At 48.8% G+C, this 27,361-nt stretch overlaps 1 protein-coding gene across 2 annotated transcripts in view; it reads right to left on the bottom strand.

Moving 5' to 3' along the window:
* Slco3a1 (solute carrier organic anion transporter family member 3A1) overlaps nucleotides 1–27,361 on the bottom strand; it is a 289,583-nt gene that overhangs the window by 69,393 nt on the left and 192,829 nt on the right. For both annotated transcript variants that reach the window (XM_087901516.1, XM_087901517.1), the window contains exons 3-4: nucleotides 12,845–12,943; nucleotides 789–1,052 (exon numbers count right to left, since the gene is read on the bottom strand). In XM_087901516.1, coding sequence (XP_087757642.1) covers nucleotides 789–1,052; nucleotides 12,845–12,943 — 363 coding nt within the window. The remainder of the gene's footprint in view (nucleotides 1–788; nucleotides 1,053–12,844; nucleotides 12,944–27,361) is intronic.

Raw genomic sequence — 27,361 nt, 5'->3', positions numbered from 1 at the left:
ACCCTGGGGTCTGTCAAAGCCTGTGGTTATCAAGAATATGCCATAGGGGCACCTCTTCCTATAGGTGCTCACCTTGACTTTGATTTGACCTCTGGGCAATGCTGAATGATGTCTTAGCATGTGGCCCATGTGACTACTAAAGGCTGGCTTAGAAGAAGTGATGTCCATCCATTGTCCTTCCATCCCAACTTCTCCGAGAGGGGGTACGTCAGCCTCCGTCGCCTCCAGGCACCCACCTGCAGCCAACTGCTCTTGTCTAAACTCAAGCAGTTACCCTGTAGCTCCCTTAGTGTGTATGCGTGTGTACATGCGTGAGAGAGAGAGAGAGAGAGAGAGGAGAAAGGATGGACAGACGGAAGCATGGAGCAGTCCGAGGTTGCTGGGCTATGTTCACTATAGTCAATGCGCTAACTTCACTGTCATTTTCTATGCCTTTAAGAGATCATGCTAAAAGTGGAAACAACCCAGAATGCATCTTTCTGGGTTGACATCCTTATCCGCCTTGTTTGTTTGTTTGTTTTTTGCCATTTTGTCAAAGAAAAGCTGCGTCCGATTTTCACTTTGCTTCCAAAAAAGTTTAGAGCTTTTCTGCGCCCCATTTACCGATGAGATCACCAGGGGTTCACCAGTAAATGGTGGTGACCTTTTGCACTCATTGTTTCTGATCATAAGTCAGGCATACGATTTGTGCGTCCAATTACGGAAAACTCTGAAAACCCCCAGTGGCCAGATTTTTCCATCACGGCACCCCCATCGTTGTGACCGCGCAGTTCCGTTCTGGTGCTTACCTCTCAGCTGCTGGAAGCAGGAGGCACTGCTGTCTGGCTCCAGAGGGTGTCTCAGGACCCCATTGCTGGGCTTGGGCCTCTCGTATTCTCTCTCTGGGAGCATAGCCTGTTCACTCTCCATGGCGGGGTCTGAGTGTGGGGGCAGGGACTGTGGGAACCCAAACATCAAGAGGGACGAGAAGAAGAGCAAGGCACCGCAGAGCAGAAAGCCGCCCCACCAGGCTCCAATCCAGCGTGGGTCATCTGGAGTGATGTCCAGGTTACCTGCCAACAGAAAGGGCACCGTTTAGTGGACAGGCGGGGCATGTGGGCCATGGGGACTTGAAAAGAGAGACGGGGGTGGAGCTCTGAGCTGAGAAACCATCTTTCCCACCTCAGAAGTCCTGTTTCTCCCATCACCGGGGATGGAACATGTTTCCCCCTTAATTTCCTTGTCTGCTCCGCACTTATAATCTGTCTAAACAAAAACAGCGAGGAGCCAGACAGCCGAGGCAGGCTGGAATTGACTCATCTCGCTGCATTGCCAAGCCGAGTTCACGAAAACACAAGCAAACATTCACTATCCAAGGGCGGACTGTCACTAGGTACACACTCTCTCACCTGAAACGGCTGGCCAGAAATTTCATTCCAACTCTCACAGCGTGAATTAAAGCAGGTTCGTAACTAAAAAGAGCAGGTGCAGAATGCAATTCAAGGAAATGGATGCCCAGGATGCTTGAATGAAAATCCTGCCCTTTTGGAGACTTTTTGAGCTCTATGGCTCAGTTTACAAATCTGCAAACAGTGATGAAGATGATGACAGCATCCATCTTGCAGAGTCACTAGTAAGGGCCAGAAAAACCACACCAGACACGTGACTGCATACTTGGGGATGACAAGCTGTCATTTATGGTGCCTAAGATTCTACTGGCTAGGATGACCCAAGTCTTGAAGATGGCCCTTGGCTGGGCCCCAGCCCTCCATTAGAAACCTCTGGTCCAGCTCTGGTGCTCAAAGACACCATGCATCACTATGCCGTTTGGCTTTGTGAATCCAGACAGCTTGGTACTGGCACGTCTTTGATGTGCCAACCCAAGTCCTGGGAACAAATGGGAACTGCAGCTTACTCCCTGGATTTTGCTGTCCATTTTACAGCTGCCCTGCAAAGCAGTGCGCTAGGGATGAGCTACTTAGAAATGTCTTTTTTTTTTTTTTTAATGAGAAACCGTGCTCCCAGGAACCAAAAAAGAGATTCTTGGGGACCTGGAGAATAGTAGGTGAGGTAAGGAAAATGGGGCTGCAGGCCGGGACCAGATGGATGGACAGCTGGGGAAGAGTGATGGCCGCAGACACCAGATGAGCATTTTGCCGTTTGTAAAGTGCCCCCTGCCTCCCGCCAAGCCTCTTAACACTGGCTATCATTTTCCCAGGGTCTCCTCCGCACCAGGAGTCACACACAGCACACTCTTGCTGTTTCAATAAATTTGTCCTATAAGCTGATAGAATAGGGTCTTTCACGCCCTCCATTTGGTGTGAAAACGGAGGCTTGGAGAACCTAGGTTCTTTGCTCCAGTCCACGTGGATGCAGTAGGGAACACAGAGGTCTTTACACGCAGGCCCCCTCACTTGGTACAGCATCTCGTTTGAGATTTCTCTTTAGTCCATCTTCAACATCCGGCCTTTGTGAGTGAACACGAGATTCTTGTATTTTGTGCAAGGAACTCAAGGCCACCGGTTGTTCTGGTTAGGTGCAAACTGGCTTTGGGATACTAATATTCTCTACCCTGACCGATGCTTAGTGGCCCTCCCCGTGCTACTACGGACCAGTTGCTTTTGCACAGCCATGTGTTGGAGAGGAGAGAGCTGTAAAGCGCTGGGGTGGCGGTGCTGAATCCCGGCTCTGCAGCTCACTAGCAACCCCCAAGGCTTTTCATCATTTGTGAAATAAAGATGCCACTCCTGGAGTGGTTGTAAGGATAAAAGGTAACAAGCAAGCATCCCTGGGCACACATGCGCTCCTCGGATGTGGCAGCTCTTATTCTTTCCCCCTACGTATATGAATGGGCTTTTCCATGTATGGGTTTTATTTTTAAACAGTATGCCAGGGCCTGGGAAATCTCAAGGTGATCCTGGAAGCATCTTCATGCAAATGAGGGAAGAGAAAAGGAAGTACAATCACCTGGGGTGGCTGAATAGGGCTGTTTTCCCTGCTTGTCACTTACTGTGTTTCTTCACCTGCTGCCAGGCAAGGGAGGAAAACAAAGGAGAAGGGAGCCCGCCGCTGTCTATGGGCTCCAGAGGAGAGCAAAGACAGAGAAACCCTAGCAGTTGCTGGAGGGGAACAAAATTAGTGCCCTGCAGAAAGTCACGGGAAATCAGCGATTCTTTTGGATGTGTGAAAAACATCCTGGGAAGACGGGTCGGCACTGGCTATGTGAGCTGTCTGTGTCCCCTTCTTACCTTTGTGGGCGTGCATGTATAGAGAGCCAACTGCTCGAGATTGGAAAGACAGCAAGAACATGTCACCTGGGTCAAAAGCACGGCACACCTGCCCTTTGGGTCGGGCTAGAAGGGGCCTCATGTGAAGGTGTGGAGGAAGGTGTGCAGGATTCACAAACCAGTGTTGGCTTTCTGGGGAGCCCCTGCTTCTCCATGTCAGTGACTCATGAACCACACTGTGGCAGGAGAAAGACAGCACACTGACGGGACACCACTTGGTTTCCGTGTGTGCCCGGGGGAGGCCGAGTGAGTGGTTCTCTACCTGACTTAGAGAAGACAGCTCAAGCTTGAACCTGGCTCAAAAACTCCTCTACCAGTGTCTACACCAAAAAATAGTGTGCGTCTAAATGCATGTGTGCCCAAGGGAGCCTCCTGTGTGGGTGTATCAATGCGGCCGTTGTGGCGGAGGCCAACCTTGGTTATGGCTATTATTCTTCCGGAGCTAGCCACTCTGATTTATGAGTCAGAATCTCTCATTGGCCTGCAGCTCACCCATTTGTCTATTGGCTAGCAAGCTGCAGGGGTGTTCTTTTGTCCCTACCTCTCCAGTCCTGGGGTCACAGCATGTACCACAATACCTGGCTTTTTCATGTGGATCTGGGGTTGAACACATGTCCTCAGACCTGTGGGCCAAGTGATTGTTTTACTAGCTGAATTATTCCTCAAAACTCAAGTAATATTTTTATGAGGAATTCTGGCCACTTAACAGTCAAAAAACAAAGTAAAACAACAACAACAACAACAAAAAAACTACCTCTCTACATGCATGGCAATTGTCAAAGCTCAGGAGACATTATTCTTGAATAGCTGATAGTGAGATAGGGTTCTTTGTGTTGACAAAGAACCAAATGGAAGATGCCATTAAGGTCTGGATTCTGACCAGCTCTTCTTCTGGATTCGAAGAGTATATGTCCTCGGCTCGGTGAAGCATGGCCACATACTAGAGTTTTACAGAGGAAAAAGTGAGCAGGGGAACAGGCATCGCTTCTGTGTGTGCCTATGTATGTGCTGTGTGTGGTTCCCATGTTTCATCTTCCCAAGAGGAATATATGAACAAGCCATAGTGAACGAAATGACCCCCATTGACCTGGGGGATACTTGGGGGAACAGGATGTAAACTTACACCATCCTAATGCACAGATTTTGGGGACATAGTTGTTACTGTAGCATGAGCTAACCTACCCTGACTACTACAAATGACTTGGGAAGTAGCCACCCCCCCCCGACAGCAGTCCTGGGGAGGCTGCAGACCGTTTCAGGGAGGAACCGAGGGCGAAGCTTGAGAACCTATTTATTTCTCTTTCCAGTTCTAGTTCCTGTATTGACTTTAAAGCTTGTTTTCAGCCTGCTGTTTGAAGGAGGCTGCTCGCAAGATATCCAGAAAAAAAAAAAAAAAAAAAAAAACTGAAAAGCACCAATCCGTCTCATTTACTCACAGACATCAATACACCAATGAAAGCAAACGCGGGGATGATGGGAGCTAAGGATCAGAACAGAGTGGGGCAGTGTCTCAGGCCATGCCAGGGGAAGCACTACATATACATACAGGGGAAGCACTTTGCCGCCACTCGTCCACATTTGGTTCCTCTAGGAGCTGGGAAGACATAGGATCTCATTCTCAGGGTGGTTTCATCAACCAGAAGGGCAAAGCTCTAGAAGTTGCTGAAACCACAACACTATCCGCTAGCTGTGCCCGGATGGGATGTCCATTACGAGACGGGACACAGCTGGGGACTCTCTTTGCAAGTATCTTGGACATGCATACAGTCTCCCTCTTTAGAAGACCCATTTCTTTTATTTGTGTGTGTCTCTCTCTCTGTGTGAATTGTATGTTATGTGTGCACCTGTGTTCTTCTGCATGGGCACATGAGTGTGGGTCTGTGTGCCCCTGTGGAGTCTGGAGCATGATGCCCAGGTGTCTTCCTCTGTTGTTTTTTTATTCTTTCTTGCGTTGAGACAGTGCCTCTGATTGGCCCGGAAGCTCACCATGTTGGCTAGGTTGGCTGTCTAGCACTGCTGCGGGAGCTCCTTCCACTCCTTCAGCCAATAGCCGCTGAGATACCAGCCCATTGGGGCGTGGTCTCTCTCTCTTTAAAAAAGCAGCGGTTGTCCTCCACTCTCTCTCTGGAGGGGCTGTTGTCTGGGACGGTAATCTGTAAGTTTTTTTCCCCTTTGAATAAATAACCATTCTATTAATCATAATTCCAAACTGGTGTGGGATTGTTTGTGACTTCCGCCTTCATAGCACACTCTGGAGACCCGTGTTTCTGCCTTCCATGCCCTCCAGTCCTGCAGTTCTGGACACTTGTATAGCCACGCTCTGCTTGTTCACATGGGTGCTAGGGATTCAAACCCAAGTCCTCACACTCACGAAGAAAGCCTACTCCCCAATAAGCCCTCTCTCCATCCCCAAGATCCACTTCTCTAAGTGTTTTATTTTGACATCTGGCCTCTGGGTTGCTTTTATTGCTTTCTAGCTCTGTTGAACAAACTGAGCAAGCTGCTAATATCAGTTTGCCACCTCTGCAAAGAGCAAGTGACTACAAGGAACCTATCAGGACTTTGTCCCCATTTCCAAGGTTAAAAAGGAAATAAATAGATAAATAAATGGGAGGAACAGGAAGAAACCAGCACACAACTCATTAGCAGGCCTACCCGTGAGACTGTGAGAAGAGTGGGCCAAGAAAATTGGGGACAGTCGCTTCTTTCTCTTGGTCCATCCTGGTGTGTGAAGGCCATTACAGCTCTCAGGGCATTTTTAGGTTCATGTGCCTATTTGCTTAACCTACGTTATCAGACTCCTTCTATGGGATTCAGGACTTCCAAGAGTATCGTTAAGTTGCAAACCTAATTAGAAAGTAGAGGCAGGGAGGGTGTGGAACATTCCAGGTCCCAGCCATCCAGCTAACAGGTCCAAAGGGAAGGGATCTGGCAGCAGAGATGGTTACCTCAAGAGGTAGAGCAGCAGCTCAGCCGGTGACCTTTGCCACAAGCACATAGACCGTGTCATCTTGTGGCAGCTACGGATGCCATGGAGCTGCCAGGGTGCTTTCCAACACGTGTCCATAGGAGAGGTGGTGAGGTTAGAACCACCAGGGAGAGGTTTCTGTGGATGGGAGGGGCAGCCTTCTGGTCCAGTTCAGGTTTTAGGGAAACAATTACTAGGCTGAGAGGAAGCCTTGCAAGTCAGAGCTGAAAGCATGCTAGATCACCCAGTAACTGCAGACTGTTAGAGGACCTCTCAGACACCCACTCCATTATATCTAACCTTCATGGCATGCTTCCTATATGCCAGATACTGTTTGGGCACTCTGCACGGTTCTCTTGCATTAGCCACACACAGGCTAAAGAGGAGGAATGGCTGCCCTAGGATCACAGAGCTTAAGGGAGTGGTGTCTTGGTTTCTATTGCTATAAAACTATAAAACACCACAACCAAAGGGCAAGTTGGGAAGGAAAGGGTTTATCTGGCTTACACTTCAGCATTGCTGTTCATCACCGAAGGAAGTCAGGGCAGGAATTCTAACAGGGCAGGATCCCGGAGGTAGGAGCTGACACAGAGGTCATGGAGGGGCGCTGATTACTGGCTTGCTTCCCTTGGCTTGCTCAACCCACTTTCTTATAGCACCCTGGACCAGCAGCCCAGGGATGGCACCACCCACCATGGACTGGGGCCTTTCCCACTGATCACTAAATGAGAAAATGCCTTACAGTTGGATCTCATCAAGGCATTTCCTCAACGGAGGCTCCATCCTCAGACGACATTAGTTTGTGTCAAGTGGACACACAAAGCAAGCCTGCTGTGGGACCATGGTCTTGTACTGTTTTAATAAAATGTTGATTGGCCAGTAGCCAGGCAGAAAGTATAAAGGGGACAACCAGGCAGGAAGTAGAAGTGGGGTGACAAGGACAGGAGAATTCTGGGAAGAGGAAAGTTTCAGTCTGTAGTCATCACCCAGACACAGAGGAAGCAAGGTGAGAATGCCTCACTGATAAAAGGTACCAAGCCATGTGGCTAACAGACAAGAATTATGGGTGAAAGTAAGATGTAAGAGTTAATAATAATCCTGAGCTAATAGGCCAACCAGTTTATAATTAATGTAGATCTCTGCGTTTCTTTGAGACTGAACGGCTGCAGGACTGGGAAGGACAGAAATCTCTGCCAACACTAGCAAGTACAAGTGTGATCTAGATTCACAGGGGTCTGGAATCTAACGCTGTAGACCAGGCTGGCTTCAAACTCAGAGACCGGCCTGCCTCTAGTCCCCAGGTGCTGGCATTAAAGACATGTGCCACCATTGCCTGAAGGGCCTGGAATCTTGACCATTACACACAAAACCTTATCAAATAGAAGCTACACTCCCAAGTTCAAAATGAGACAGCACACATGTACCTTTAATAGCTGTTTAACCATGGCAGATGCTCTTCCTAATCTCCTTGTACTAAACCCACACTACTGGTCGATTCAACGATTGGGGTAAACCCCAAAACCAAGTCCTTTCAAGGTTCTGCTCTCCTTGAATTTTAGCTTCATCAAGAGAGTCTAAAATAAAAAAGAAAAAAGGAAATTCTGAAAGTCTCATCATTCCCCCACCCCAGCGTTCACAGGAGGAATCTATTCACCTTAAGACGGATGAACAGAGCCAAACAGGATCAAACATAGATGAGAGACAGCAGTCACTGAGTCCTGTGCCTAAGCCAGGCCAGATGAGCCTCCGGGGAAACTGCCTGTGCCCAGCCCCTCTAGAGGATCTTCTCCCGGACTGGACTGCTTGCTCATTCCTACAGGCTACCTGCTCCCCTGCCCCCGCGGTGACGCTGATTCCCAGGTTGCTGTGGTCCACCTTTCTCCTTGCAAGTTGCCGCCTCAGTCACTGCTGGGCCAGGGGAGAGGACATTTTTTCCTCCACCTGCCCCACAGCACAGGTCTTCCACGGGTGCCTTTGTCACCAGCACAAAACTCTAGGCCAGCCATTGCCTTCCCTGCCCTCTCCCCAATCCCAGGTTTCAGAGATGCCTGCATGGCTATGTGTACAGCCATTCGTGTGGAAGGCAACATTCCTGTGTGGTGGCAGCCCTAAAGGAGAGCTATTTCAGCAAGTGGACAAGATGGTGGCGATGGGGGGGGGGGATTAAAGAACAGAGAATTCCTGCCTCAAAATATAGCCAAAATGCACCCAAACATGATACGGTTCTGCCACCAGATCAAAAACAATAAAAACCTGCTTGGAGAGGAGATTTTCCAGGCTGACTCCCTGAAAGAATTAAGTGATGTTCTTCTGCCCTCTAGTGGTGAGAATCAGCATCGTCCTTCAGGCAGCTTCAAGAAGAGGCAGACATCCTTTCTTCGCAACAGTATGGGCAGGCTGCCACTAGTAAGACGCCCAGACAGCAAAGAAAAGTGTCCATCTGAGGTATGGATGGGAGGCATTAATGCCAACGAGTCTGACGTGTGGAGGAGGCTGTTTTACTTCTCAAAGGGCTTAGGGGAGCAAGCAGAGATCATGAGAACAATAGGGGTCTGCTTTGGAAAGCAGGGCCCTGTGGGTACCCAGGTATCACTCTACCTATGGTTACTCCGGACACCAAGAGGGGAGGCTCTTTCATGGAGTCTGGGGGAGAGAGGATCATGAATGGGAGAGATCTCCCAAGCAGCTCAGGAGACTTGGATTTTAAACAGATATGCCTCCCCTGGCGGGGTTCCTTCCCTTCTCAGTCTGAGACTCGGGTTCCTCATTAGTATAATGAAACAGAAAGCTGCCCAAGGTTCTTTCTAGCTCAGACCTTCTGGCCGTTCCTACGACCTTGGTTTGCTCAGTCACTGCGGATATGCCCAGCACAAAATACATTACCCTCCCTATTTTCAAGGTAGCTTGCCCACAGGGGCGTTCCTCTCCGAGGCTCTTGCTGCCCCTGGATTTTGCTGCCTTTGGGTCACCAGTGGAAGCCAGCCTTTCTGTCTGGATGAGACGGCAGCTGACACTTTATCTAGTATGTCCCTTACCAGTCCAACCTGACTCTCTAGGAGCGGGCTTCTAAGGCTCAGGCTGCTGGGAAACAGGAACGTCTAATCCCTTCCTGAAACAGGCCTAGCGCTTGACGAGAATAAATAAAGGTGGCTGTATCTGATTTTATTTTCTCCTTGAAAATTGGTAACATCATTAGCGACACATAAATATATCAGTGGGATTAATCGAGTGAGCCACAGTGCAGTTTGATTGGATTTAGGACCACATTATTTCTTTGGGGTGAATTAGTAAATTTAGCACTGTCAAGAGATGATGGATTGGGAACCCAGGGACTGAGAGTTCTTATTGATCCCAAGAACAGATCAGCCCAAGAAGCAGCTACAACAGCCTCCCGCCCCCCTCCTGCAGAGAGAGAAAGGAGATGGGGCTGTATGACTGACAGAATGATCCGGAAGTCCTGTGCTCTCTTTCAGATACCAGCCGTGATATTTGAGAATACAGGCATCAGGCAGATCTGGGTGGGTGTGAATCAACTGACCCTTAGAGGACCTAGGGAATGGTACTATTAGGAAGTGTGGCCTTGTTGGAGTAGGTGTGGCTTTGTTGAAGGAGGTATGTCACAAGGGGGCGGGCTTTGAGGTTTCAGAAGCTCAAGCCAGGCCTAGAGTCACTCTCTCTTCCTGCTGCCTGATGATCCAGATGTCTCTCCAGCACCGTGTTTCCTGCATGCTGCCATGCTTCCCACCATGATGGTAATGGACCAAAGCTCCAAACTGCAAGCCAGCCCCATATAAATGTTTTCCTTAGTAAGAACTACCATGGTCATGATGTCTCTTCATAGCAATAGAGACCCTAATAGAGAAAGCCCCCTAAATTTCTGCCTCCACCTGAATTCATATTCTTGTATAGGATTCCTGCTTCTGCGGGCCCATGTGATTGGCTGTTTCCTAGCAAAGAGAGCTGGAGACATACCATGAAGTCACCCTGCAGACTAGCTTACAAAATATGGTGGCTCCTTCTCTTGGGAACCCTCTCTCATCTTCTCTACATGAGGATTGGTGATGAAGTCCTGAAGAGAGGACCGAGAGTCAGCGTGGCCACCGCTGGTTTGGGCTCGGAGTTGGAGCCTCTCTCTTTTGGTCGTTAAGGGGACTGCAGCCTAGATTGGGACTTGGTCACATCCCCTTGAAGCTGCTCGAGTCCTAGACCCAGCATGAGTCACTCTCCATGTGGTGTCTTCTTACAGACATGCTTTGGTAATGACAGGGACAGGGCAGGGCCATCACTTCTTCACCACGGGCATTAAGGACCAGTGGATACAGCCCTGGAGACTCTGCACACTGGGATCACTTTAAAGGCTTATAGGCCCGAGTCCCAGAGAGACCATGGTGAGTGGATCCTTCTCAACCCCAATCTGTTCTGAACAGGTTATCTACAAAATTAATTTTTAGTACACCAAGTCATTTGAATTTGAGACTATTTGTCACCACAGCACAGTCACATGGCCACTCCCTATTGCTAACTTGATGGGATGTACCTGGGAGACAAGCCTCTGGGGATGCCTACGAGGTATTATCTAGACTGGGTTAATTGAGGTGGTAAGATCCACCCCTTGCAGGTAACAGCAACAGTCCCATGCTAGGGTTTCTGGCAGGAATTGAAAAGGATGAATTTGTGATGCGTTTCTGCCCTCTAGTGGTAAGAGGCAGTAACACAGCTCAAGAACTTTCAAGACAGAATGGCTACATGCCATCATATTCACAGTTATTTGGCTGTACAAAAAACAATGAAACACAGGTAAATGGCCCACATCAGACACAGCTGTAAATAATCCTTGTGAGTGATGTAACCCAAGTCCAGTAAGACAACTGTGAATGTTTGTCTCTCCTATGTGGGTTTCCAGATAGGAAAGCTTGGATATGCGTGTTTAAACTAGAGAACCCACAGAAGTCTGAAAACCGGAAAGGGGCTTTGGCGAGATCTCAGGGGATGAAACACTATTTGATGTTCTTGACAAGGCTGCCATCCACATGAACTCAGTGGCCGTGACTGCATACACAACACACACACACACACACACACACACACACACACACACACACGATCAAGGGAAACAAAATCTCAGCATGGACTAGGGGCTGCCCATGAAGTCCTGCTCTGAGCTGAGAAGGCACAGGCAGCCAAGGGTGGCCAGAGAGAAGGGGGAAGTTTTCATCAGGTATGATGACCCTGCGAGGCTACCGATGCTCCAGCAGGTGGTCCCACACTCACACACATACTGGCAGCATTAAGTGGACTCCGTGGGCTCAAGGGGAGACAGAGCGTGTACAGGAAGTGGGGAGGGGAAAGTGGTGGATGTGGGAGGAGTTAGAGGAGAACGAACAAGAGAATGAGAATGGGAGTGTGTGGATTTGATTCATGCAGACATTATATGCAGGAAATTCCCAATACAAAACCCTACTTCCAATATGGCAGAAGACCACAAAAAGCTGAACATGATGGTTCACTGCTCTCCACTTCCTGACGATGGCTGCACTGTGGTCAGCAGCCCCATGCTTCCGCTGCTATGTCTTCCCCACCACGGTGGGCTTCTCAGAGTTATAAACCAAAATAAAGCTTTCCCTTCCCAAGATGCTTTCTGTCAAGTGATCCACGTTGCTTTGCTGCTGCTGAGATCAATCATTTTATTTTATATTCTTTTCACTAGTCAGGCTAGGAACTCAAGGCAGAAACCTGGAAGTAGGAGCTGAAGCCGACACCACGGAAGAATGCTTCTTATTGGCTCACGCCCTGACTCACCTACCCAGGGATGGTACCCCCCGCCCAGTGGGCTGAGCCCTCCTATATCAGCTGACCATTAAGAAAATGCTCCTCAGACACATATCTATCCAATGAAGGCAATTTCTCAATGGAGGACCCTCTTCCCAGGGGTGTCAAGTTCACACCCAAGACTAACCATCCCATGTTTGGTCTCAGTGATCAGACATGTAACTAAAAACGATATCATTTAACCTCGACAGTCACTGAATTTAATCTCAGAATCACAGAAGGGAAGCCCAGAACATCTGAGAAGCATATGTCCTCTTCCTATTAAGAACGCAGCAAGATTCTCCTAAGCTGGTTTTATTTTTATTTTGCATACACCTGGGTAGTGCATTCATGTGTGTGCGTGAGCGTGCGTGTGTGTGTATACCTTTGGGAGATGGGGCCTTGTGGTGAAAATTAGGTTGTCGCGGCAAGCCTTTGAAGAGGATATGGGGACCCTGGCTTCCTTCTTTCTCTTCCCTTCCCAGCCGCCATGTGTTAAACAGCTCTGTTCTACCTTATGTTCCTCATCAAGTGGTATGTTACCAAGAAGCCCCCAAACAACACACCAACCAGAGATCGACTCTGAAACCATGAGCCAGCGCAGGCCCTTCTTTGTTTTCCCTTGATTGTCTCAGGCGTATATGTGAGAGTAATAGAAGTTGAGCAGCACAAAAATATTGCTTAGTGTGTGTGGAGTCTTAGAACCCTGTAGGCTAAAGACGCCTCCATGAGAGCGGGGATGGTTGCAGGGGAGAGTGGGGATGGTCGCAGGGGTGCTTAGCAAGTCCGATCTGCTCCTTACTTGTGTCAATGAAGACGGCATCCACATAGATTTTGGTACAGAAAGAGCCCAGAATAAATCCACAGGCTGGTCCAAATACCAACATCGTGAACAGGATTCCTGCAAGAAGAAATGAAAGGTTAGGTTAAAACGCAGAAGCCCTCCGAGGAGTGAGATCATCAAAGACCCAAGAGATTATCTTACACTAACCAGGTAAGCTAACTAACTGGTTATTACAAATGACAGTACAAGGACTTAGTCCAAACACCACAGAGGGGATAATTAGTGAATTTCCAACGTTGAGAACTCCATGAAAATACTGCGTATCATGCTAGAAGACCACAGGATTCTGTTTTGATTTTATTATTGTTTTACATCATGTGTGGATCTATGCATGTGTGTGCTGTGGCCCCAGAGGCTGGAAGAGGGCATTACATCCTCCGGAGCTGGAGTTAGCGGTGGTTGTGAGACACCTGAAGTGCATGCTGAGAACAGACCTGAATCTTCTCTCTGCAAGAGAAGCAAGCACCGTTAACCACGGAGCCATCCCTCCAGCCCCTCTCCAGGAATCCAATCGGTTGGTCTAGCAAGGTATTCATAGACCCCCCCCCCCATTTCTCTTACCTTTAGGGGACTTGGTGCCACATCAATGAGAAATACTAAAATAATCCAAATCTGTCATTAAGTAGTTTTTCTACCACGAAGAAATCTGCAGGGGAGGTGAGCTGAAGAGATGGCTCAGTTGGCAAAGCACCCCCAGCATAAATATACGAACCTAATTCGGATCTTCAGAACTAACATAAAAGCCAAGTGTGGCAGCTAGTCTGTAATCCCAATAATAGGAAGGTGGGGACATAAAGATCTATGGAGCTCATTAGTCACCCAGCCTAGCCTAATGGGTAAGTTCAGGGCGACACTGTGGCTCAAAAAAGGGAGGTGTAGAGCCACCAGGGAAGATGCCTGTCACCTGATGCCAGCCTCTAGTTTCCAAATGCACACACAAACATGTGCACAGGCGCCTACACGTACACATGCACACCCCCTCCCTATGTGCACATACATTCTACACACACACACATACACCACACACATACATACATATACACCACACACACACCACAAAAAGAATTTTGAAAGGATTTTTGCAACTGTTTTTACATTCACTTTAGCTATAGACACTTCTTCCTTCCCTCCCTCTCCCCCTCCCTCCCTCCCTCCCTCCTTCCCTCCTTCCCTCTCTTCCCTTTTTCCTCTCTTCTTTTGCTAATCTAGGCACTCACACAAATTCAAGAACTCTTGGGAAGTGAGAAAAACCCAATCCACAAATTGTTTTCAAATGCAACCAAATACTTCTAATCTCTAAATATATTAAATATGAAAATCCACACAAGGGTGTGGATTGAGAAGAAGTGGCTAGACCCTGGATAATTCCAGTTTTGCCACTCCCCACTGTGGAATCACTGGCAACAGTAGTTCGGGACTCAAGCCTGTCTGGGAACCTGAGATGATGGCAGGCCTTGGCTGTGTGTGGAGTTACCTGGAGACTATAGCACACAAGTTCTACCCACGACTTTTGCATGACTCTTGGAAAAGCACCGGGCCTGAACTGAAACTCACAGGCTATAACTGCTTAACTGACTTCCAGTCTTCAGAGGAGTTTTCTGAGCACCGATCCTACCCAGCCATGAGGATGAAGAGCAAAGTTGCAATCCCTCACGACAAAGGCAGTCATCTGATGGGGACTGCCAGTGACTTATGCCAGTGACTTGATCTAGAACTGTGGGTACCAGCGGGTCTACCTGGGAATCAGTGTCATGATGGAAACCTAAGCTCATGGGTGGGCACATGTGTCTATTGACTGTCTCTGTCAGAGCTGGGCTCAGAGTACATGACTCACTGTGTGTGTGTGTGTGTGTGTGTGTGTGTGTGTGTGTGTGTGTGTGAGATATAGGTACATTTTATCCCCAACTCATATTAGTCACTCCGCCTCCTGCTCACCATGAACCCAGTGACTCTGCCCTGCCACGCCCTTCCGCCCACCATGGCATTCTGCTTCACCAAAGGCCTAAAATCAATAGAACAAGTGACCTGGACTGAGACCTCTGAAAACATGAGCCAAAATAAAGCCTTTGTTGGCTCAGTCGTTTCTCCCGGTATTTTGTCGCAGCAACGTGCTCTGGCTAACACGCAAGCCCCTTCTATGAACCGGGCACGAAGCTCAGGCTTGGAGACTCAGTACAAAACTTCAGATAGTTAGGAGTCCTGGTCTTCATAGAGCTCACTGACTTACAGGAGGGACCCAAAAGAAAACTTCAGAAGCTATAGGCCCAAGTTTAAATGTTTCTAAGTGTCTGGGAAGGAAACTAGGTCTTTACAAATAGGAGCCCAGAGCCCCAAAGCAATCACTTGATTTTTTTCCTATAGACAGTTAGACGGATACAATGAAAAATAATGTTCTGTGTCACAAGAAATGGGCTGCCGGAAAGAAATTGATCTGTTTCACAACAATCTAAGGACAGCCACAGACCCCAAATCCCACACACAGCTATTCTTACTTAAGGGGAAGTTTCCAAAGGCAGAACATGTTAACTTTGGAAAGGAACAGTATTCACAGGACCAGAGTACCAGTCTGCATTGTCACATTGCAGACAGATGATATTAGCCTAACAAAGACACACACACACACACACACACACACACACACACACACACACACAGAGCGTGTGGCAGTGGTACAGGGATGGACCCCAGGGCCCAGTGAATTACGAGCTAGTGCTCCATCACTGTGGTATAGCTCTAGCTGAGTCTCTGCTCCTCCTCCGAGAGAAACCATAGCAAACCTACAGGAAGTTGGTCTTGAAAAGTTTTCTTTGGACAGCCCAATAGTAGGATGTGGGAAGGGTCCTGTCACATCAGGAGGCACAAGAACTCAGATGGAGTGGCCTTAGGGCAAGGCTCTGGGTCCAGAGTTACTTGTGAATTTGTTGGGCCAGCTCTCTTTTCGCCAAGCTGTGATTTAGTTTACTTTGTTTGTTTGTTTTGTTGTTGTTTATTAAACTTAGCAAAACTACCTCAAAATGATACCTGGCTCTAATTATCCCTGTGTGAGGCAGGTCCTGGTTCAGAGGAAATGTTTCTGTTGTTGTTCTTTTAAATTTGTGACTCAAGAGTGCCCTCTGCTGTCTGCCTGGCGTCTCTACACCACAGGAAGGGCAAGCTGTGGAAGCCAGAGTGGTCTTCCCTCTACTGTCTCTCTAACCCAAACCACTTCACATCTCCAGTCCCCTGCAGTCTCTTCAATGATTCAAAGAGCAAGTTTGTACATAGATGCATTCTCAAACGCTCCTTCCTGCGTCTGCAGCATGTAACTCAATCCATCACATGCAAAGGGCCAGAAGTTGGAACTCACCAATCTGTTGAGAGAACCGTCATGGTGAGGACTGGAGAGCCTGGACTGAAACCCCGTATCTACTATTTCCTATCCTCACCAGAGCTCACTTGCTTCCCTGATGGTACCTGCCAAGGGCAGTGGATGCTACCCTTGCTTTCTAGTGGTGATATGCCCGGAAAGTGGAAACAGCGCCTCAGGAGGGAACAGGGGATGCTGGTGGTGAAGCTGTGAGCACCTTAAAATTGCTGTACATCTGCAGTTCCCAAACTGGGTGCCGAGAGATCATGAGCCTGCCTCCATGAACTTACAGGATATGGTAGAATAACCTTTCCCCGTCTGTCTGTCTGTCTGTCTTTCTTTCTTTCTTTCTTTCTTCCTTTCTTTCTTTCTCCTCCCTCCCTCCCTTCTTTCCTTCCTTCCTGTTGTAAAAAGACTTCTTGTTTGTCCCGGCCACCCAGAACCAAAATAACCAGACAGGAAACTGTATTAATTAAATCACTGCTTGGCCCATTAGCTCTAGCTTCTTATTGGCTAACTCTTACATATTAATTTAACCTATTTCTACTAATCTATGTATCACCATGAAGCTGTGGCTTACAGGGTAAAGTTCTGGCATTCATCTCCAGCAGGGCTGTATGGCTTCTCTCTAACTCCACCTCCTTCCTTCCAGCATTCAGTTCAGCTCTCCCCACCTAGCTAAGCTCCGCCCTGCTGTAGGTCCTTTATTAACCAATGGTATTTCACAGCATACAGAGGGGAATATCACATCATCTTTCTTTTTCTTTTTTTCCTCTCTCCCTCCCTTCCTTTTTCATTTGCTTGGTTTTGTTTTTCAAGACACAGTTTCTCCGTGTAGGCCTGGCTGTCCTGGAACTCTCTCTGTAGAAAAGGCTGGCCTCAAACTTAAATATTCACCTGCCTCTGCCTCCCAAGTGCTGGGATTAAAAGAGCGTGCCACCATCACCCAGTGTGGCCATCATAAAATAACACCAGATACTAGATTACCACACATCACATATTACTGTATATTATTATGTACGTAGTATGATACACATATGCCCACATGTCTGAAAGTAACTGAAAGGCCCTTCAGATGTGGAGAGTACAGAAGAGTCAGGGTAGGAGCTGCTGACGGACCAGAGAATGACATCAACAAAAAGTGAGATGCCACTAGTCAAGAATATGAACATCCTCCAAAAATCAAAAAAAAAAAAAATGAACAACAACAACAACAACAAAAAACCCTGCCCCTCTGGAAAGATTTTAGTCTGACCATCTTGATTTTAGTTCCACAGGTCCCATTATGGATTTGAGATCTCCAGAAGTACAATATGACAATAGTGTGTGAGGTCACTCTGTCTGTGGCATATTAAAGGCATGTGAATTAATCACTTTGGCTAAACTTTGCTAGTAAAAACAGATGAAGATAAATCTGCCTTCTGACGGGTGGTTCTCGCTCTCAGGACGGAGTCCCATGGGTACTAGGAGACACGCCCAACAATGCTCTCACACCATCACTCTGTGAGACCCCTGGCCTGAGAAAACACTGTCCGCTCAGACACCCTGCAGTCGCGACATCCTGGAGTGTCTGTGTGGCAGAGCAGACAGGTTACTCACAGGGTGGCCGCCGGCAATCAGCCACAGTAAGTATGATGAACTTTAAAGACCACAGGTGAGTCTAAGTCTGTGCATCCAGATCTAAGGTGGCCAAACGAAACCAGAAGAGAGACAGGCCACGCTGGAGCCCAGGGAAATAAGTCGTACAGAAGTCAGAACTGAAGCTAGGATGGAGAGAAGGGGGAACTGTTCATATCACCATTACACTTTTGTGTGTAGAAGGAGGCTGTGGGTATGTGGGTGTGCATGATCGCTCGAGTGTGCAAGCCGTGGCCTGTGCATGGAGTTCAGGTGACAGCCTTGGATGCTGGTCCTCATCTTCCACCTTGTTTGAAATGGTCTTCTTGTTGTTTTCCATTGTGATACCCGAGTGGCTGGCTTGTGAGCTTCCGGGTGCTCCTGCTTCCTCTTCCCATCTTGTCCTAGGAGCGCTGGGGTCACAATGCTGGTGCTGTGTGTGTTCATGATCCTCGTGGGGTTTCCCCATGGATCCATCTCTTTAGCGCCTATCTATTATTATTAGTCATTTGATTGATAAGTAGGCAGACGGGGCTACAAAGGGAGGCAATTCCACAGTGTCAATTCTATAGTTTGTTTACAGGTTATATGACTGTTTATCACAATGTGTGAAGCCAGAGATCTGCGATTTCTGTTGGAGAAAAATGTCTGTGCACACGTGATTCTGAGTATCACACACACATGTGAGCGCGTGCGCAAACACACACACACACACACACACACCTATTTGTTGAGTGCCTCTATGGGGTGTTGAAGGACCATGTGATTTTCACTGATGATCTCATGGTTCCTTTAACAATGTGGTCAGCTACCCTCATTGCAGATTTACAAGGAGAGGTGTGGCTCACAGAGTCGCAGTTATTTTGCCTCCTGACTTGTGACTTCTAGGTGTCAGCTAGGTCCCTGGGTCTGCAGGGGGCTCATACGGATAAGGAAGACTGAGGCCAAATCGAACTCCACGCTCGGCTGGAAAAGGCAGCCATTTAAACGCAGAGCCATTTGAAAGAATCTTGGGCTGACTGGATCTGTACGAACACAGTAGGGAGGCTCTCCCAGCCCCCCTCAAAAGCAGCTGGCACGGGTCCCAGTAGGTTTACAGAGCAGGCCATGTGGGTCCCAGGATCACTCAGCTGCTGAAAGGCCTCATGCATCCCTCAGTCTTGCCAGCTGGGGCTTCCATCTGAAAGGAGCGTGCTAACAAGATCAGTTTTAGGGGGCTGTAGTGAGGAATGCCACCACTAATGACAGCCTGGTGTGACCCTGGCACCACCGATGCTCACAGCTTGGCTCTGTGTTAGCGGAACAGGGGAAGGAAAGGCAGTGGAGCCACATTGGAAGCTCCCATTTGGGAGTGCATGTTGACACCTCCTGTGAATATCTGCTCACCAAGGCCACCAACTTAGGGCACTGGGGGTGGGCTGCAGAGGGCATAGCTGGCATCACTGTGAGGGAAAGGGTGAGCTTCCCTTCCAGCCCTTATCTTTCTCTGTGTCAAAGTGACACGGGGTGTGGTGCTCATTTGGGAATAAAGGATACAGGCTAACCCGAGGGTACTGCAGACCTCTGTGATCTGGCGGCATGAGCTCTTAGTGAATTGAAAGCAATACCAGGACAGCTTCTGCAAATCCAGGCCCTTTCCCTAACACCTTCGATCACTCTGCCATCAGTGTTTCTGAGCCGCAGCTTCCCTTTGTGGGACAGGACCCAGGTGCGACCTGCAGAGGGTGGGTCAGCACTGCTAACAGTCTGTCTGCGAGCACGGGGCCAAGTGTCTGTGCCTCAGTTTCCTGCTCTGTGACATGGACTGACAACCACCCTATATCCAAAGAGTCTCAGAGCATCAAGTGTGTGATACATATAATAGTCTCCAAACTGACTTCTGAACACGGTCTCTGGAACCATCCACTGTGTTTATCCTCTTGCTGGTATTTCTAGCAGCAGAACAGTCTGCTTTAGGAGTTTTACTTCTTTTGATCGCTTAGGTAAGAGCTGCTTCTTTTAGAGAATATGGAAAACACAGGATCAGAGAGACCGCTTTCCTAGTTCATTTTATGCACTACTGTATTTGTGAGCTGTTTCTTTGGTAGCAATACCCTCCATTCATCAAGTCTATGCTCATTTGAGGCGAGAGCAATAACAGAGGAGGAGAGTCCACCACTGAATTCCAGAACACGAACCCTGGGGCTGGGCTGCTCGCAACTCAATTCACCAGCTATGCAGCCTTGGGAAGCACTGGCTCTGTACACTCATCTTAGACTGGCTGTAAGAAAAGCCCCTGCCTTGCTGGGCTGCTGTGAAGGTTTAAGTGATTAATGTGTATCAAAGGCCTTTTACAGTTCTTTGCATACAGTTAAATGCTTGGTATGTTTTTTATTTATCATGATTGTCAATACATCAGCACCTCTATCACCCACAGAGAGACACTGATGTGTGTTTAGCCAAGACCTGACAGTCTACTCCTAAGCGTAAGGTTCATTTCTTAGCGTAATTAGAGGAGACTTGCATAGACTTCCTAATGACTGAAATCCCAGGAACAAATGAACAAAGCTTCTAAAGACTATTTATTTTTATTTCTTTCTTTTCCTAAACTTGGTGTTTGTGTGTGTGCGTGTGTGTGTGCTTGTGTGTGCAAGTGCACATACATTTGTCTGTATGTGTGTGCAAGGGTGCAACCACACACGTACCCCAGTGCATACACACAGTAGAGGACAGTCTTGGATGTCCATCTTGTTTGCCACAGGGTCTCTTTGTCCCCATTGTGTATTCCAGGAGAGTAGCCCCCAGCTTCTGCGGGAGCCCCCTTCTCGCCTTTGGATCACGGGGACCCAGCTTTACATGGTTCTGGAGTTCATTCAGACCCTCACACGTGCAAGGTGAACGTAAACACCTTACCCCCTGAGCCACTTCTCCAGTACCTAAAGACCATATCTGAAGAACAGGATGGCGGAGTACAATAGCAGCCGAGGAGCCAACCAAAGGGAAATGCAAGCAGCAGGCATCCTGGCCCTCCCTGAGAAAGTGCTGGGGAGGATCTAATAACACCCAGCCTCAGGAGGGCAGCAGAGGACAGAGGTCTCCTGTGACACTCTTGACTTCTTAGCAATAGCGGGGGACATCACAGGGTGGGGAAGGACAGGGCTGGGAGTTCTGGGCTTGACAAAACCCCACATTTTTTAAAAGAGAAAAGTAGAGGTTTCCTTGGGAGAGAGATGGAGATTGCTCTCAGAAACTGAAGGTTTCTCTTCATGGCATCTTCTAGGCTGGTGGTGTGGGTGACTGCTTCCGACTCTGGGAGCAAAGTGGCCCAGCTCCAGTTTGTGCAGTTGGAAGAGCAATGCACTAGGAACGTAGGGTCGCTCTTACCCTGTCATTCCTGAGCAACCACCCCTTCAGATTTCCATCTCATAAAGTTGTGACCCAGAAATAATTCTGGGGAGCATAACGGAGGCTTATGATGGGAAAATCAAAACTCGGAGAGGTGGGTTAGCAGCTCCGAGAACATCGGTGTCCATACAGAGAAGGTGGATTCGGCCTCCGATTCTAGGCACTGGTTCTTCAAAGAGCTAACGTGATGACAGAGAAAGAGGACCGTAGAATCAGTCAGATCTAACCCCTTTGGATCACACCTCAATTTCTAGATGACCAGTAATAATCTCAATGCTATTCCTGGAAATAATAATCTCTACCTTGTGTCGCAGGGACCATTAGACACAATAGTGCGTGCGCACACAGGATAGATTGTGACCTAGAACTGTATCAGGATCGAAGAGTCTGGGGAGGATGTCCCGCAAAGCTGTCCCTCCCAAGTGTGTGTCTGTAGCTGGGTTGCCTGGTCCTCCTCTCTGGTGGGATAAGCAAATGAGGCTGGTTGTGACTCTTCCCACTAGAGGGCAGCACCAGACTAGCAAAGACTGCGCTTCCAGCTTGTCAAACACTGACATGCTCTACTTCCCAGCGGCAGGTGAAACCCTTGGTCGGAAGATTGCTCTCCTCATCCCACACTTGTCTTCCTTGCCCTCGATTTCTATGACTATAGTCCCTTGCCTTGAAATTCCCAGGCTGGAAATTCTCCCCTCTTAGGGGAGGCTTCTTCTGCATTCAACGTGCCTGAATAAAACATGATCCATAAGCAGCAGGAAGCCTACAAAACACACAATACATATTTATCCATTGCTCACTGTCCACAGCCTGACAGCCTTTTAACAGATGTGCTCGTGTCTGGGGGTTTGGAGGAGGTGAGGAGGGGTGGCAACCATTTATGGAGTCCTTAAGGCACGCCAGACAGAGCACAGTTCGTGTAGCAGAATCATTCCTGGTGTAAAGTTTATAAACCAAGGACAACACAGACGTGGCTAAGGCCACATAATACGTGACAAAGGCAGAGCCCCTTCCCGTGGTATCATACTGTTACCTCTTAGACCAGATAAATCACTGATCTCAAATTTAGCTCCATAGAGGAATCAGTAAAAAAATTAAATACTAACTCCTTAGGCGTGGCCCCGAAGATGTCAGATACTGTGTGGGTACCAAGCCTTCCCCCCAATTGTATTAATTACCTTTCTTGTCGCTGTGACCAAATACCTGACAAAGGAAAGATTTATCTTGGCTCATGGTTTGAGGACATGGAGTGTCATGGTGGGAAAGCACATGGGAGCGACGGGAGTTGGTGGCTGTGCCTCAAGAGCTCTGGGCTACCTGCTCACACTGGGATGGACTGAGAGAGATCAAACAGGAAGAGGGCAGGTAGAGCAAACTTAAAGCCTGTTCTCCAATGATCTGCTCTCTGCCTGTAGTCTCCATCTACCTGAAAGGTCCACAGCCTCTCAGAACAATGCCACCTGCTGGGAACTGAGTGCTCACACACAGGAGTCTGTGCGGGACATTTCACATATAAACACACGTGAATGTAACACTGGGCAACTTTATATGTGAGGAAGAGACCCAGCTGGTCAGTTCTCCTCATCAACTTGGACCATGAAACCCAATATGGACAAGTTCAACAGAGCTGCCATGTACAGGCTGCCCATGCATGCTTCAGCATTGCCAGGGCACAAATTAATAATTATTAAATTAATTTTATATGGAGTCAGGTGGAGAACTCTGGGCGCTTGAGTCTGTTTTTGTGGCTATTGATGGAGGTTTAGGTCTAAGACATTGGATAGTATCTAGAAGGTGCACGGAGATAAGAAAGGGCTCGGGCACTATCTGATGCTAACCAAGGTAGCTAGGCAGCTGGTCCAGAGCATCAAAGTACAACTTAAGTGTCACGTGCAGCCTGTCAATCACCTGTGCACACACTGATGGAAGCCTGGGATGCCTGGTGGGGCCTCTAATGCTAGACGGCACGGCCTCACGCAGCTCAGACCTAAGTTCGGGCTTTCTTGGTTGCAGGCAGACCTGAAATTCCACACGCCCTTTTAAGTCATTTTTAAAGACGGTCCCTTCTGTGGAACCTTCCTAGATCGCCTCATTTTTCTTCCCTTCTCTCTCTTGCCACACAATTTGTCTGAGATGTCCTCAGAGTTCTGCTCATAGTCTGTCTGGATACAAACCCACAATTTCCTATTTGGGACAAACCGTACAATTAAAGACATGGGGAAGGCAGATATCCTGGGCTTTGCTGTTGTTGTTTTAATTATATTTCCCCATGAGGGCAACATATAAAATTGCCTCTGGTGGGGGGCAAGGAGCCCGTGTCTATCTGCTGATCTGTCAGCTGACTGTGGCAGTGGGGCTGGGAGACGTGGGAAATCACACGTTATGAAAAACGATGCAGGTAAATGAACCCCATTCCATGTGGTTGGGCCTCTCGATGATGAGTGGGGAGGCTCTGTTACTGTTACAAGCTGTAGCTGCTGTCTACCTCGGTTTTTCAACCCAGTGAAGAGAAACTTCTTTCCTTCCCTCCAGCTTTCACGGCAGCGCGATCACACACCTCTGACTAGCGGTTTCCAGGTACCCCGATGTAATTCATGGACCAAGGAGCTTGAGTCAAGGATGCTCCTCCGCAAAGGTGAGCGTATGTCATGCCTCTATCCCAGAGCTACTGGGATACAGCCATTTGAATACACCTCAACACGTGACTGTTTGGAGACAAGCCCTTGAGAACGGCCATTAAGTGAAAACAAGGTTCTTATGATGGGTGTTAATCCACTCTGACTACTGTCCATATAAGAGAAAATGAGGACACACGGAGCAATACCAAGGCCACAGACATAAGGAAAAAGTAATCTGTGAGTCAAGGAAAGGGACTCAGACCCCACCCTTGCCTATTCCTCCATGTCGGAAGTCAACCACCAGCACGGTGTGAATAAATGGCAATAACGTAAACGTGTCGTGTTATGTCATACAGCCTTCAAAAGCATGCAGTTCAAGATGGGTGTGTCATGATAAAATTCCAGAGAATGCTAGAAACTGCGGTGAGCTACTCAAACGGTTAAATGTCTAAGGTGATGACGAATGTCAACGCGGCCTGCCCAACCATTCCAGGTGTCAGAGGGAATCACTGTTCTCCCTGGTTAGGGCTGGATGGACAGACCACCTACAGGAAGGTCTCACACAGGACCCTGATAGTATCACCACCAAACTCCTCACTGTGCCCAGCACACGGGCTGGGGGTGGCTCTGAAATAAGGATGCTCAACGTTGCTTACAAGGCAAACAGAGATGATCTTGAGAACGGCATGAGAACTTCCGAGTTTCAGCGAGGGGGTAGGGATAACCCAATCACATGGGGCTGGGGCTGGGTTTGAAGGCTCATTGCTGGTGAGGATGATGATGAAGAGATGGTGGTACTGAAACCCCTGAAGCGGAGGGCCAAGGGCTAGCGCTGACCATATACCATCTCACACGATACCCTCCACAATAGATATGCACGCATTTTCCAGACAAGGAAATCGAGCCGCATGGGATCAATTTGAAAAGGAAATGGAGAGTGGAAATAAGAACAAAGAAGATTTAGGGAAAGCGAGGAAAGTAGAGAAGAGGGGAGGGCACGGAGCAGCTGGTCAAAGGCAGAGAGAGGTAGGAGCCTAGGACAGGAAGTAGATGGTGGAAGAGGCCCCAGCCAGCACTCTGAGGCAGAGCTTGGAGAGACAGGCTGGGCTTAGCAGTCAGAGCACAGACTGGAGTGTGGCTTCTGGGCTCAGGCATATGCACCTCAAGATTTAAGCTTCAACAATAAACCTACAGATGGCGCATGGATGCCAGGGAGGGAAAGGAGCGAGCAGGCAGCAGGGAGGCCAGCTGAGGTACTCAGGGTAGCAGTCTGAGTGGATTTCCTGAGCTCCAACTGACTGCGTGGGATACTGCCTCTCCTGTCCCCTTTGTCCCCAGGTGGCATTACATGCTAAACTCCCAACATCAGTAGTGGTAAGTTCTTAGTCCTAGCGACTTTGCCCCCTGAGAATGACTCCGGAGAGGTAAAGTACCGGCTCATAGGCATGTGACTGCAGAGTAGCCCAAGTATAGCTGGCCTTGACCAGACTCTTGTCCCTCCCCAAGGGGAAAAAGCAACAGAATGGCCTTGACCGCAGAAATCCTTCTACAAAGTTCTAAAGGAACCAGTCTCATTGTAGGATTCTGAAAACGAGGCTTTGACCACAGTCCGACTATTGCTCAGAACCTGAGTGTCAGACTTGAGTAACGTGGGGTTCTCCTGAGGACGGCCTCCTCTGTCACAGAGTGGAGGCCCGTGGCCCCATGTTCATCTAGCCATCCACCCGACAAGTCCAGGGACCATCTCTCTGGAAATGGTGGCAAAGAGCAACTTCTAGTGACAGAAGTTGTCACTAGAGGGAGCCAGAAACCGTCACATGCCAAAGAGTGCCCCTCCTCCCTGGTGCTTTCCAGCTCTAGGCTGGAGGATCACCTGCTCCTCTGAAGGTGGCTGGCAGCCTAGAGGTCACCAAGGCTCAGGTGGTTAGGGGACATCTGTGGTCATCAGTGACCCGCCTTCATCAACATGCCTATGAAGGGAAGAGAGATGGTCACCCCAAATGAGCCTGGAGTCTGCACTTGCCTAGAGTAAACGCTGGCAAAGTTGCCAACTCAAATCCTCCTCTCCTAACAAATGTTCGGAGCCACCTAGTGCACCTCCGAGTTCTGGGTAGATGAGCCTTTCAAAGGAGGCTGGAGATCCCAGGCCAGGCCAGGCCAGGCCAGGCCAGGCAGGGGCAGGGGTCAACTGGGGCTGAGTTCTTCTGCTAAGCCAACTTCTGCTGAGTGTATACTGCAGGATGGAGCTGCCTCAGCTCTGTGCTGCAGCGGGAATCCCACCATCAGAACGGCATCCCGCATCCAGAAGCACCCACAGCCACAGAGCCACGCTGGAGCTGCAGAAATCTCCCCGCCCCCTCCTCACGTGGCTGGGGAGGCAGAGCTGGTGTCTCTAGGCCCCAGCTGGGAAGAAACAGACTGGAGGGGTGACAGCCAGGTGAGCCAGCTGTAGGGAGCAGCTGTGATCTCGAACCTCGGCAACCCCACCTCCAGCAGTGCTGAGACGCCAAGCATTTTGTTTGAAGAACTGTGGCAGAGAGTCAGGGTGTGTGTGAAATGCTAATTTCACCCTGATTTATCACCAAGAAGGACAAGCCTATTTGCTGACATGACAGACGGGTGATTGTGGAAGCCTGGTGGAATCCGAGGATAGATTATTAAACCCTGGATTTATGTGCTCTGTGAGAGGGGAGCTGTTGCCGTCAGGTGTCGACAGGGTTCGGCAGGAGAAAGTTGAGCCAGACCAACTCCATTTCCTCTGTGGTTTTTCTGAGAGGGTCGGAGGCTGATTAGAGTGGGAAAAGCCATAAACACACGGAGTCGGCAGGCAAGTACAGACTGGACAAACTGCTGGCTCAGTGCTCAGGAGAGGGGAAAAATGCACAGGACCAGAATAGGAGATAGTTGAAGCACGGTGAGCAAGGAAGCAAGGTGTGGGGGGCTGGCCAGCCAGAACAGGGTCTGTGATACACCCGGCAGCTTTCTCCCACCCTCTTAATCTCTGTGCATGCAGTAAAACACATCTCTCCAACATGATCGCTTGAGAGAGGCAGGGTCAATAAACTGAAGACAGAACATGGGTCCGAGACGAATAAGACAGGCTAAATCCATGGGTAAGAGAGGTGTAATGTACCCGCCACTCACATCCAGGCACTCAGAGACAGGATGATAAAAGCATGGTGCACTGGATCTTTGGGGTGGGAAGAGTTTTAGTCGATGACAATCTTACAACAAAACCCATCAGGTAGCACCTATCCCATACTCCAAAGTAATTCTGATGCACTGGCAGACCCTAGGGACAAGGAAGGGCTCCATTCATCTCACATATGACATCTGACACCAAGGTAGGACCACTGCCAGACTGGTTTATCCCCTGGAAAGGTACCTGGCAGAGGAATCTAGAAGACAGGCATGCACTGGGTGAAAAAACAGTTACAGAAGTTCAGCCTTCCAAAGAATGAACAGGGGGCATAACTGAAGTGCCACCATGCAGGCTAAGGACCCACCCTCTGGGTT

This window comes from Myodes glareolus, chromosome 24 (assembly GCF_982192425.1).
Source record: "Myodes glareolus chromosome 24, mMyoGla1.1, whole genome shotgun sequence".
NCBI lineage: Eukaryota > Metazoa > Chordata > Mammalia > Rodentia > Cricetidae > Myodes > Myodes glareolus.
Note: the sequence above shows the minus strand (reverse complement) of the source record. Positions and strands in the feature narration are given on the sequence as shown.